This window comes from Microchirus variegatus (genome assembly GCF_963457635.1).
Source record: "Microchirus variegatus genome assembly, chromosome: 4".
Taxonomy (NCBI): domain Eukaryota; kingdom Metazoa; phylum Chordata; class Actinopteri; order Pleuronectiformes; family Soleidae; genus Microchirus; species Microchirus variegatus.
The window spans coordinates 8,366,109-8,378,519 of NC_139805.1; the positions used below are offsets into that span (position 1 = coordinate 8,366,109).

Consider the following 12,411-nt stretch of genomic DNA (forward strand, 5'->3'; position numbering starts at 1 on the left):
CTACCGCAGAGCAGCTGGGACACACACACAAACATGAATGCACAGGCGGCACATTGAGCCTCGCGCTGGGCCCTCGGCCCCCGGCGTCGCACCACAAACCATCCGCTCATCAGCGCCACAGACCTGTGAGTGTTTAAGACGCGCAGTCTAATCAGATCATCTACGTATATGTGCGAAAAGATCCAGCTCTGCAGGCCAGACAGGAGGAATTTTGCTTTTATTTTGAGGTGTTTACAACAAAGATGAAATAGGGAATATTACAACACACACACACATATGTATGTATATATATACACATACATATATATACTCACACAGACACACACACACACAACAAGCTATAATTACGCTATTACACCATACAAGGGAAAGTAGTGGAAAACCCAGAGACGCAGCAGAAAGAGAGGTGTAAATAGAAAACTGGTGACTCACATTCTAGTGGCTACACACTAGCCACACACACACACACACATACACTGAGAAAGAAAGAGCCAAAAACACAGGGTTCACCCACATGAAGCCAGAGGAAGTAATGTGTGTGTTTGTGTCTGAGTGTGGTGACAGAGCAGGATGAGTAAAGCTTTATTTGTCCTCGCTGATGTTATAGTTACTGGAGCAGTTATCAAAAGGATCTTTTTTTTTTTTTTTTTTCCTTCATTCAAACTTTATGACCTTTAAATGAATGAATGCTGTAATGCACAGTCTCTCCCTGCGACCATCAATCACCCTGTGTCGCTCTCTGCACTGTCCTATAATAGGTCCAGTGAGTGATGCCGTTCCCCAGGATGTGGTGGAGAGGAAACTTGTTTCCTTGTTTGCTCAAATTTTAGGATGAGGATCTTTTTCGCTTTGATGCAACACACGTAGTTTCATGTAGGTAATTTAACCTTTAAAAGGTCGTTCCAACTGTCACTGTCCTGCCAGTCGCTGATGGCGTCAGTGTTTACTTATATTCTTTACAGCTAGGAATGTTTGTATTCTATTGTTCTTCCAAATGATTTTAGCCATATCATCAGTCAATTATTCAGTAGAATATCACAAAAAATATATCACTATTATTCATCCAAACCCTACATTTACGAATGAATGCATAAGATCCATTCATTTTGGTCAATGGAACCTTCCTAAATGGACATTTTAGCTCTTTTGAGATCTTGCCATCAGTTGATATTATTAACCATGTACAGGCCCTCAAAATAAAAATGCACATTTATTTGGTGATCTTGCCAAACAGCTGTCTGTTGTCTACATTGATTTTGACTGTATTGTTTAAGTGGAAGACTTTATTAGTCATGTCAATAACAGTGAAACGATGGACGTGCAATAGAAACTATTCCAAAAGATCCAAAAAGGTCGAAACATTAGAAAGTGTTTACATCATCATCAACTCTGCCTTCAGCATCTGTCAGTGACCTTGTAAATAGTTTCAGCTCCAGTGTTATGACTGTTATGGATGCCATTGCCCAGATTAAGACTGAAGTTATCTCTGGAAGGACACAAATCCCCATTGAAGAATGCCACACAGCTCCAAAAAAGAATGTGCAGTCCGGCTGAACACAAATGGCAAAAATGTTACTTTAGGTACAAAGAGAGTCTTCATATCTATAACCAGGTTTTGAAAAGGGTAAAAGGTGTCCTTTTTCTCTGAGATTATCAATAAAAAACACAAGACACGAATCGTATTCACTGTTGAATAACAATCCCCTCACCAACAGTCTCGCCTGAACTGCAGTCTAACAAGTAATGCAATGACTTATTCTCAGGATAAGACAGGCAGCACGTGGCTGCACCTCAGGCAACAAAAGACAACATCTTTTACCATACCTATGCTGATGACATGCAACTCTGCATTACAGTGCCACCACACACGACTACAGTGCCTTACATTCACTGAATAAACGTAAATAAATGTTTTTTTGTCATTGTTTCATACCATTTCTATTCTATTTAAAATACCAATGTTTGTAAATTGCGTCTGTATTTCTTTCCTCTGTAAAGCATGTGTGAATGGTGCTATATAAATACACTCAAAATAAATGTTAGATTTATTGACTGGTCAATCTGTAGATTTGTTTTCCTTTACATATTCATGCTATTCTATATTCATTTAGGCTATAATTACAATTCAAAATGCCCACCACCGAGTCCAGCGTGGCATCCAGAAATACAGCAGCTTGTTACGTCCAAACCCAGCCGTATTGATTTCACAATGCTGCTGTGAAACTAAGAAAAGCTCACATTGGAGACACTGCAACGAGCACAATGTGGCATATTTCTGTGCTTGACAATAGCTCAAACAACTGACATTGGGCAGATTGTTTTTCTATCAACTGACAACTCCTCAACCACTTCAGCCGATCAACTAGAAACACTTTTGTGTTGATTTCTTTCTCTGGTATTATCATGTAAATCAAGAAGAGAAACACTTGTGCCTGACTTTAATCAGTCAAAGCACAGTTGAGGGTAAAAAGAGGGTCTCCTCGAGGGGAAATCACTATTCCAGCACATTATCTGCAAAGCAAACCTAAAATATTGAGTCTAAAAGAGAGGCAGACAGTAAACATCTTAAAAAAAAAAGAGCAGAGCCAGGGTCAACACAACACCAAAAGACATAAAGTATTTTAACAACCTGTGGCTGAAACTCAGCAATCAACAAACAATTGTTCTAGCAACCCTGCCTACTGCAGCTTTAAGTCTTAAGCGTTTCACAATGTAAGCTGCCAACCACTGTTTCTAACAGTGAGTTTTAGGTGCTGCCACCAACATGAGTGATGTGTGGTCATGACACGTATCCACTGAGACGCACCTGTTTTTCACATCCATGTCACATAGACATGAGCATATCTCAACTTTTGTTTATACTTTGGCCAAACAAGTCATTCAAACTGGTCTTTGTTAACGCTGAAATGCGCACAGACACTGGAAGGTGTTTTTCCTCCACACACTCTGGTAATCCTTTGTCTTTGCTTTGACTTTTTTAAACGCCGTATTAATAAATTCAGGGAGGCTGCGGCAACTTCAGTCATCTCTAGAGCTCTCAGGTTTTGGTTGCTTAGTAATGACAGATGCAACAGAAGCACAGCACCACATCTTTTGCCACTTGTTTTTCCACATATTTTTAGATGATACCGTTTATTCCACTTTGTGTAAACATGTTCATATACGTCGCACTTTCTGAAACAACTAATCCACTGAGTACTCTGAGGTAGGATTATGCCACTGAACATGAGGTGGACAATTTTCCCTTTTCTGGATTCAGAGATATTTAATCTGAAGCTACAATAAGTTTGTCCACTTAAGGACATCAGTGTCCAGAGCCAGAAAATGAGGAAAAAAAAGAAAAGTGAAATAAACTTGATTGATCATTTTTAGCACGGCCAAAAAATTAGTGCTTGGCCCGTTTGCGACCTCCCAGTCGCTTTGTTTCTTTTCCATCGCTGCCGTTTGATGATCAACATCTGACTACTGCACGCCACTTCATAAAGTTCATACCAAACATTCACTTTCTCACACCTCTGTTCCAGAAACCCCACTGCACACACACACACACACATTTCATTGCTGCAGAGTCATCCAGGGGCCACACTCATTACCCAATGCACAGGTGACAGGAGTCTATTCTTGATGGACGAGGACCAGACCAAACCTTTTGTTTTAACCATGAACACACTCACTCACTCACACTCGCACACACTTTCTTCTACACACCTCAGAGCCATTGGGGCTGAACTCTGTGTTTAATGACTTTCCCACCCACTACACAGCGTGCACATGTTGAAGCCGTTAAAATAAGTGGCTTTTCGAACTTGGTAACGTCCTAATGTCCCTGTTAATCTCACATTCCTCACTACAAAGCCCACGGTGCGCAGGCCAGCGATTTCAGCGAGATGAGCAATTTTGCCAACCATTAGGACCCAGCAACCTAACATTTCTCAGCCTACCTTGAATACTGACCTGAGGACACTTCAGTCTGAGCAACACTAAAACATTTATTCGAAACTTCCTAATGAAAACCACATTAAAAACATCAGGGTTTAAGGTCACAAAGATTGCAGATAAATAACTTAAACAATTAATCTCCATCACCACCAAACACCTCTTAGCTGATTTAGCCGAGCTAAAAATCACTGCTTAACACGGCACTGGGTGGCCATTGTTTAGCGACGTTTGAAGCCCTCTTTTGTCTTAACAAGAAAAGCATAGATGAAAAGTGAACACTAGAAATAACTGTATAATCTATTGTTCAAGCACAGTGTGAAGAATCAAAACCACAGAGGAACAAAAACTCTCTTTTTTAAGGATTTCATAAAGTTTAATGACACTATTTAACTTTAATCTCAGTGATAATGCCTGTGTTTATGTCCGTAATTGAGTTCACATTGAGCCATGCGTGCATACTGAATCTACAGATGTGCAATCATTATGTTGCATTGTGTGAGCTGTTGTGTACAGAGTGTACGGAGTCATTCATCTTCCACCCTTCTCCTTTATTTACTCATTTGACTAATGACTGCACTTGATTGATTCAAGGTGCTTCAATCCTTTCATATCCTTTGGTGAAATACACTGCTGAATGGTGGTGTTAAGGGCAGATATGTTAGGATTGTTATGTGCTATGACCAAAACAAAACAATTTCTTTAGTAGGGCTGATCGAAATCGCAATACAGCCTACTGCAATTCACAGGGAGGCGTGTCAAAATATAATTTTGATTATTGTCTTGACCTATACACATCTTATTCTACGGACATGTTTGTTTCTCACAGATCTGCACAAATATCACACAGCAATCGTTTTAGATTGTGTTTTTATAACGAAAAAGAGAATAAAGATGTAAAAATGACCATCTTCATCCTACTGAGTTATGTATTAGGAAGAAGTGTATTGCAAAGAAATAACTGGAATATCATACACGGCTTATGCACCCATTAAATAGGTTTGTTCATCTGTAGTTCAGGTTTAAACTAAGTTACTTAGTTACCTGTCACTTCTTACAAATCAAAGAAACACTGGTTCCCATCACTGTCAAGAGTTCATTGCCTTGAGCATCTCAGTTCATGCAGAACTGGGGAAAATTGCATTCACATATACTGTACCCATTATAGTTAGAATAAATGACATCAAAACTTAAAGTTAACATCATTTAATCACCTTTTCTCATAGTGTTTACTCACAGTGTTTTACTGCCTACTGTATGTAATTGTGTTGTTATGTGACAATGTAAATTGTAAACTTGTGTACATTTGATTGTGTATCCATCTACTCAGCAGATCACATCGAGAGTGTGTGATGTATTTAGTAAACCCTGGTGCTCATGCTTGGCCGGTCATAATTGACCTCGGGGGCGGGTGTGTGAGGTGTGCAGCGGCTGCTGGAGGTTACCTGGATGTGTCTGAAGGCAGCGGTCAGCTGAGTCATGTGCAGAGTCAGGCACCTGGACGAGCATCTGGCGCTGTTCATTTTCTCCTCCACATCCTCCTGCTCCGGTGAACTCCTGCGGCCACGAGTCACAGCCAACACCGCCGCGCACAGGAGCACCACACCGGCTGAACGAGCCACTGACATGATGATGGAAGCCGACACGGAAACAACACGTTAAAAAAAAAGAAAAAGAAACAACTATACAGCACTATACACTTCTCCTTGTCCTCGCGCCCCTATGCTCGTCAGCTCGTCCTGCGCACGCGACCCTTCACGTGGAGAATTAAAAGCACATCTACACTTCACTGTGCCTGAGCGCGAGGGCGGCGGGGAGCAGATCTGCCCTCCTCGCGGACACTCCCACCACCGGTGCAAGTGCAGCCACACAATGCCGTTCATCCTTTTTATTTCTTTTCTTTTTTTGGTCCGTCACGTTTTGCACCATTACTCTTACACATTATCACCTGTTCTAACACCTCTGTGCACGCGCAGTTCTCCTCGCCAAGTTATCCAGTGGCGTGCACAGACACTTGGAAGGCAGGGGGGGGCGAAAATTAAAAGGCTAACTACTGCGCACTGGTGGTGGGGCAGGTGCCACTTGTGTATAGTTTCCCACATTCTCACACAGGTAAACAGGGACTTCCTTTACAGCACAGCAGAGACGGACATTCTTTATGCAGCACTGAATATCATTTCCTCTAAGGACACCCTTTGAGACACTGTCATGTTGGGACAGTAGGGAACTTTGTTTTTGTTAGTTGCAAAAGCATCTTATAGGACACTGCATTACGTTTGTCAACTAGACACTCCTTTAAAAATAATACTTTTTTAATAATATAAGTCCTCTCAAGCTGCATCGTGTTTACCAGTGAGATTTATTTACCAACTGTGGTCCCCTTACTCTCCACTGTGTGCTCTATTCTAAAGTTAACTTTATGACATATTATGTGCCCAACTCCTCAGTCATTGGTATTTATTTACAAAACCATTCTGGGTGTTTTTCCTTTCTATTTGTCTTGTCTTTTAACAAGGAAACATGGAAGTTTCACAATCTCCAATCTATAAAATGTTTTCCAATTTCTCTTCCCCAAAGTATGAACTAGATTTCCAGCACCTAATACACGGAACAAATTATAATCTGCACTTCAAGTTCAAGCCCTCGCTACATAGAATGAGTTCAAAGCTCTGGTGACATTGTTTTCAGTCTACCTTGTCTGTGTGAGAGTTTTATGTGACTTAATTGTATCTGTTTGTTGTTTTTAATGTAATCATGCTGCTGCTGCCCTCTTGGCCAGGTCTCCCTTGCAAAAGAGATCTTTTGATCTCAATGGAACCAACAAGTATATTTTGCTTTAGACGCCACAAATGAATGGCAGCCAGTTGGGCACTTCCTCATGTTTTTACCAATCTAGAATGTCATGTGACTTATTCCCCGAGTTCATCATTAATTAATTTCATCAATCCAATCCAATCCAACTTCATTGGTACAGCACTTTAAAACAACTACAGTGGACCAAAGTGCTGTACAGAACAATAAATAAACGACACAATAAATAATAGGCAACTAAACAACTAAAATAAATTAAAAGACACAAAAACATGGATAAAAAGTAACAGCCAAACAATAAATCACGACAAAAAAACGAAACAAAAATCCAGCTTTGCATAATTTGTGTAATAATTATTAGTCTTGTCAGCTGAGATAGGCACAGCTGCCCCGCGACCCTCCGATGGAGGATAAAGTGGTAGATAATGGATGGATTATTCGTCTCCTTCATCCATATCACTTATTTTACTGCCATTACCTGAGCAACTCTCATCATCAAGCATCATCAGAGATGTATTTACTTTTATTTTGACAACATAACTGTTATTGGATATGACTTAATACCACTTTTGTTTCTGATAGTAACATCAAAACCATGGGAACTGACACTGATATCGGTCAGATAAAAGCCCATTTCCATCCAGCCATTCATCTTCTATCACTTTATCCTCCACATGAAGGTTGGGGTTGGTGCCAAATCCTAGCTGACATAGGGCAAAAAGTGAGGGTCTAGGCTGCCAGTCCATAACAGGGCCACATATAGACAAACAATCATCCACTCTCAATTTATCCCAAAAATCTACGTTTGTACAGAGAAGCTGGAGAAAACCCACGCACACACTGGGAGAACATGCAAACTCCATGCAGAAAGACCCTTGCTCCGACCGCATCGCAAACCCAAGTCTTCTTGCTGCAAAGGCAAGAGTGCTAACCACTACACCCACCAGCTGAAATACAAAACATCAAGTCTTCTTCCAATAGCCAATCCAGTGATTTTGACCAGTATTTGGACTGATACTGATGCATGCTCACACACACCGTTATCAACATTCTCATTCATCCAGGTTATGGTTATCCAAAAGACAGGGAATTCTTTCACTACATTCACAGAGTCGATTAATCAAAGAATATTTATTATTAGGAGAGTGAAGTGAAGTGAAGAACGTGTTGAGGTAGGCGTCTGTCAGAGAGCCAGCGAGTGCGTTAGTCACCACTTTTCGACAACAAGTGCGGAGCCAAGACGAGAGGGCTCACGGAGAACCTGGGCCAAGTCAAGATGTTTAGCACATACGGGATAGAAAGTGTTATTTGTTTATATGAAATCGTATCCCAGAAGAGGAGTCATCTCTGTTGGCACCAACAGGGAGAAATAATCACCTAGGTTTTGATTTGGGGGAAACAGAATCGTATAAATATTTAGTGAGTACTGGGACGACTGTCGTAGGAACCAGGCTTCTCACTCGGGTGTCTGTATATAGAAAGGACTTCAGCCAACAGGTACATCTACCAGCCTAAACTCCTGGTTCACAACCTTTTTGGTTATGAAAAATGAGGCTCGATCTGTAAGATCTGAATCTGTGAACTGTCAGGGTGGGAAAATAGGAACTGCAGTCAAAAGGTATACTGAAATATTTTGATTTATTTCAATAACAGTCTACAACCTAAATATCTACAATTTACCGTATATGTTGACACATGCACACACTTTAATAACTGGTTATTGCTGCAGCTCTATCAGCCACTAATCAGGTATCTGACTTTCTTGTCCCTCAAATCATTGTGACCCCATACATTTATATTTAATCCCTTATGGCTGTTAGGAACCAGTGGTCTAAAGGCTTCTGCCTGTGTTACATAAATACAGATTATAGTGAAAGGGACACACTTGATGTGAAGCCATTCTGTAGTCATTGTGTTCAAAGGCTGAATGCGTGCATACTTGTTATTTGTTAGGACCTTTTCTGGCATAAACACTGACCTTGTCAGGACCAGTAGTCCTCATCGAGACCGAAACCTGGTCCTGATGTGGCATTTCTGAGTAACTGGCTAACTTTAGGGCTAAGATTTGAATGTGCAAACCTGTGTGCATGTGTGCGCAGACCTGACCCCAAAGGCCTAGACCAAGACCTTGTCTGCGTTAAATCACAAAGCATAAAATCTGTACTTCCACACAAGCACAAATCTTTACCTCTCTATCTGACTCCCGTCTTTCTCTCCATCTCTATCTGTTTCTCTCACTTAGAAACACCGACACACACATACACACAGTAGTTGGCCATTATCTCAATGTCTGAAAGAATACTTTCATACGTTCATGAACACCCTGCTCTCGTCTCTGCGTAAGCACTGATGAAGTAAAGTCCCTCACCAACACATACTCAAACATGATCACACACACCTACACACACATCACAGCCTTCATGTTCACTGTGCCTCTAAATCTGCTCAATGATTAAAGCCAAATGTCTTTGATTGGCGGACGAGGGACGTGGAGACAAAGACACAGTGGGACAGACACGTGTGTGGATGAACAGACACTGTCCATCTAAATGCCAGAATGTCATTTTAACTAGATCGCTTAAATATAATGTTTTATTTCTGTATTTGTGTTTTTAATAACTGAATTTGCTTTTGCAATCTAATAGTTTCACTGAAGACTTTTATATTTTTATAGCTGTGTATGTCAAGGGGCTGATTCTGATGAATTATGAAGTAGAAATTGTTAAACCATAAATCCTAGTGAGGGGTTTTGTGCTTCTGGCAGATTTCCCTTTGTGTAATGGCATTTTTTTAATGGTCAAGGAGAAGATTATGTTTCCTAAATCATGCTAATAAGGGAGGCTTCACTGCTTCTTTCTAATGATGTAATCTTATGAATCGGTCTGTTTGAGATCTGACTTCTGGACCTTCATCACAACATACCACATAAACACGACTTAAGCCAGGAGAAAGAGGGAAAAAGACTTCACCAAACTACAAAAAACGGGGGAAGCTGTTTCTCATTTTCAAGTATAATCTTCATGTATTTAACATGTCACTGATCTAATCCAAACAGTCTCATCCTCTCAATCCCAAAGCATTTAACCGTTTCTGTCACAATCCCTACATGTTGTTATCATTTATGTCCAAGATTACTGATGTGGTCACAGATTATTCCCTGCAGCTGAAACTACTCACGGCTCATCTGTTTGTCGTCTACATTTCTCTCCCCTTCAAAGTCTTTAACATCACTGTTCCTCAAGCCATACAGAAACCCACAGGTGGCTTATTTAGCCTTTTATTTCTGACATAAAGTGTCAGTATTTGGTGGCTCATTTAGATTCAGAAATTGGAATCTTTCATTTAAATTAAAGAACTAATAAAAAATACTCCATTGCAAGTAAAAGAGGAATTGCTTTACTGAGGTAGAACTTAAGCGTGGGGCATTTGTGGGAGTAAGTAGAAGAATAGACATATAGGTAGTGGAAAAATTTGAAATATTCAAGTGACTAATGTCACGTTCTTTGTTAGTGAAGTTACTTTCCACCACTGCAAAGTGCAGTGTGCAGAGAGAGGAGACACTAGGAGAGTAACTGGAGCTACAGTGTCACCGTGTGGCATAAAACTGCAAGTGTAGATTCTCTTTTTAGTGGATTTCATCAGGATTATCATCTATGAACTTCTCCTGTCAGCACCCACATGTTGAGGATGGAGCTGATGAAACAAACATGGTTACAATACTACTACTACTACTACTACTACTACTAATAATAATAATAATAATAATAAAAACATGTATATTAATACACACTTAAAAACACCCATCACCCCCGTACGTTAGTCAAAATAAATGTGCCTGACACGTATAAAAGGCACATGGTGATGAATCAAGGACACATTCCACTACAGAATGAGCTATAAACTGTGTACTAACCAGATACAGCCTCATCAGGACATTTACCTGATGAACTCACATGATGATTGTTCTATCTAAATATCTAAATGCTGACACAGTTCTTTTTAACTTGTTTTGTTGCAGACTTCTAGTCTAATCTTGATTAATATTGATTACAACTGTTAGAACAGGGGCGTCAAACTCATTTTCACTGAGGGCCACATCATCATAATGGTTACCCTCAAAGGGCCAGATGTAACCGTCATACAGAATAAATGTAACTAAATGTAACCAAATATAATGTAAAATAAAGGTAACTACTCCGAAACATATTGCTAAATAACTTTCTGTATTTATTACTTATTCAAGTTACAAATATGATGCATTATATATGTAACCTGGTCCACGATGGTGTTTCTTGACAAACTAACAGTTTTAAGAGTCTGTATCTGGTCAGGGCAGACCTGCTCACACACCTTCAGCATGCACTGCTTCAAAAACACACCCTCAGAAAAAGACTTTTTCAAGTGATTTCTTCAGCCACAATAAAACTAGCTTTCACTGCCTCATCGTTTTTGGTTGTGGCATTTCTGAACACATTCGGCTGCGATCACAGTCTCAATCTCAATTTCACTCGTCGCATGATGCATATACAATGATACACTGCGATCTAGTGACGGGATGCCGTCACTTTGCGGGTAACGCAATCACCATGCATTGTGGGAAATGTAGTTTATGGTCAACGCACGCCTTAAAGCAGCATAGACCTATTTTAACACAGATTTTTAAGACCAATTAATCACTCGCGGGCCACATAAAATGACGTGGCGGGCCACATCTAGCCCCCGGGCCTTGAGTTTGACCCATGTGTATTAGAACAACAACAGGAGGAGGTCATGCACACTGTATACATTTCTGTGAAAATCACACTTTGCACTGAATACCATTACCTGTGATAGCCTTTTGTTCAACTGATCTTCATCATTTAAGTCTCATCACTCGAACTGTTGTTAATTGATCTTAAGTACTGGGATGAGGTGGCGAAGGCTAACCTCAACATATTTGTGGTTAAAAAAGGAGACAAAACAAAACAAACATATATATATAATGAGGCGTACTCAATGTGTGTTCCATCTACCTTCCCTGTGATCCCTTTGATCTGCCCTGTCAATTCATCCCCTATGGGTGAAAAGTAAGTGCATAAAACAATAAATATTTGAAAAAGTATAAAGAACATCAACATGGAAGTACTTACACAAATGTCTTGAATGAGAGAAAACAAACTAGAACTAGAAGTAAGTGAAAGTACTGTGTGGGGCTGTGTACTGCTTTGAAACAGTGTGTGTGTGTGTGAGTGAGTGACCTTGGTGAAATGGCTGCAGGTGGTGAGTGTGTGTGAGAGAATGTGGGTTTTCCAGATAACCCACATTCTCACTGACCTTGTACCGTCTCTGTCTTCTCCTTTATCCAGGAATGAGCTCACGTTCCCCGTCTCTTCAGGGGGAAACACTTGTTGAACATGCTGCGTTGTGAAATGTATCGTCCTCGCCTTCAGAGCTGAGTCAGGCCGCCTTCCAAATGCTGCAGTCTCCAGGCTCCACTGAGTGGCGGTAATGTAATTTCAACAGCAAATGTAGCCGTAGAAGAAGAAGATGATGAAGAGGCGGATGTTGGAAATGCAGCGGATGTTTATGTTTATGGAAACGTTGTTGACAGTTCAGTGCCGGGAATGACGCGTGTAATCTCATTAAACCTGCTTTATTTCACAAAGTTAATGTACGCGAACGCCT

The 12,411-nt window shown here is 40.5% G+C and overlaps 1 protein-coding gene across 1 annotated transcript in view; it reads right to left on the reverse strand.

Moving 5' to 3' along the window:
- The window catches only part of anos1b (anosmin 1b), a gene marked incomplete at both ends in the record, with an annotated part of 51,423 nt that extends 45,859 nt beyond the window's left edge, over window positions 1–5,564 (reverse strand). The window contains one exon of the mRNA XM_083887931.1: window positions 5,382–5,564. Within this exon, the coding sequence (XP_083744057.1) occupies window positions 5,382–5,564 (183 nt within the window). The remainder of the gene's footprint in view (window positions 1–5,381) is intronic.
- Window positions 5,565–12,411: the final 6,847 nt, after the last annotated feature.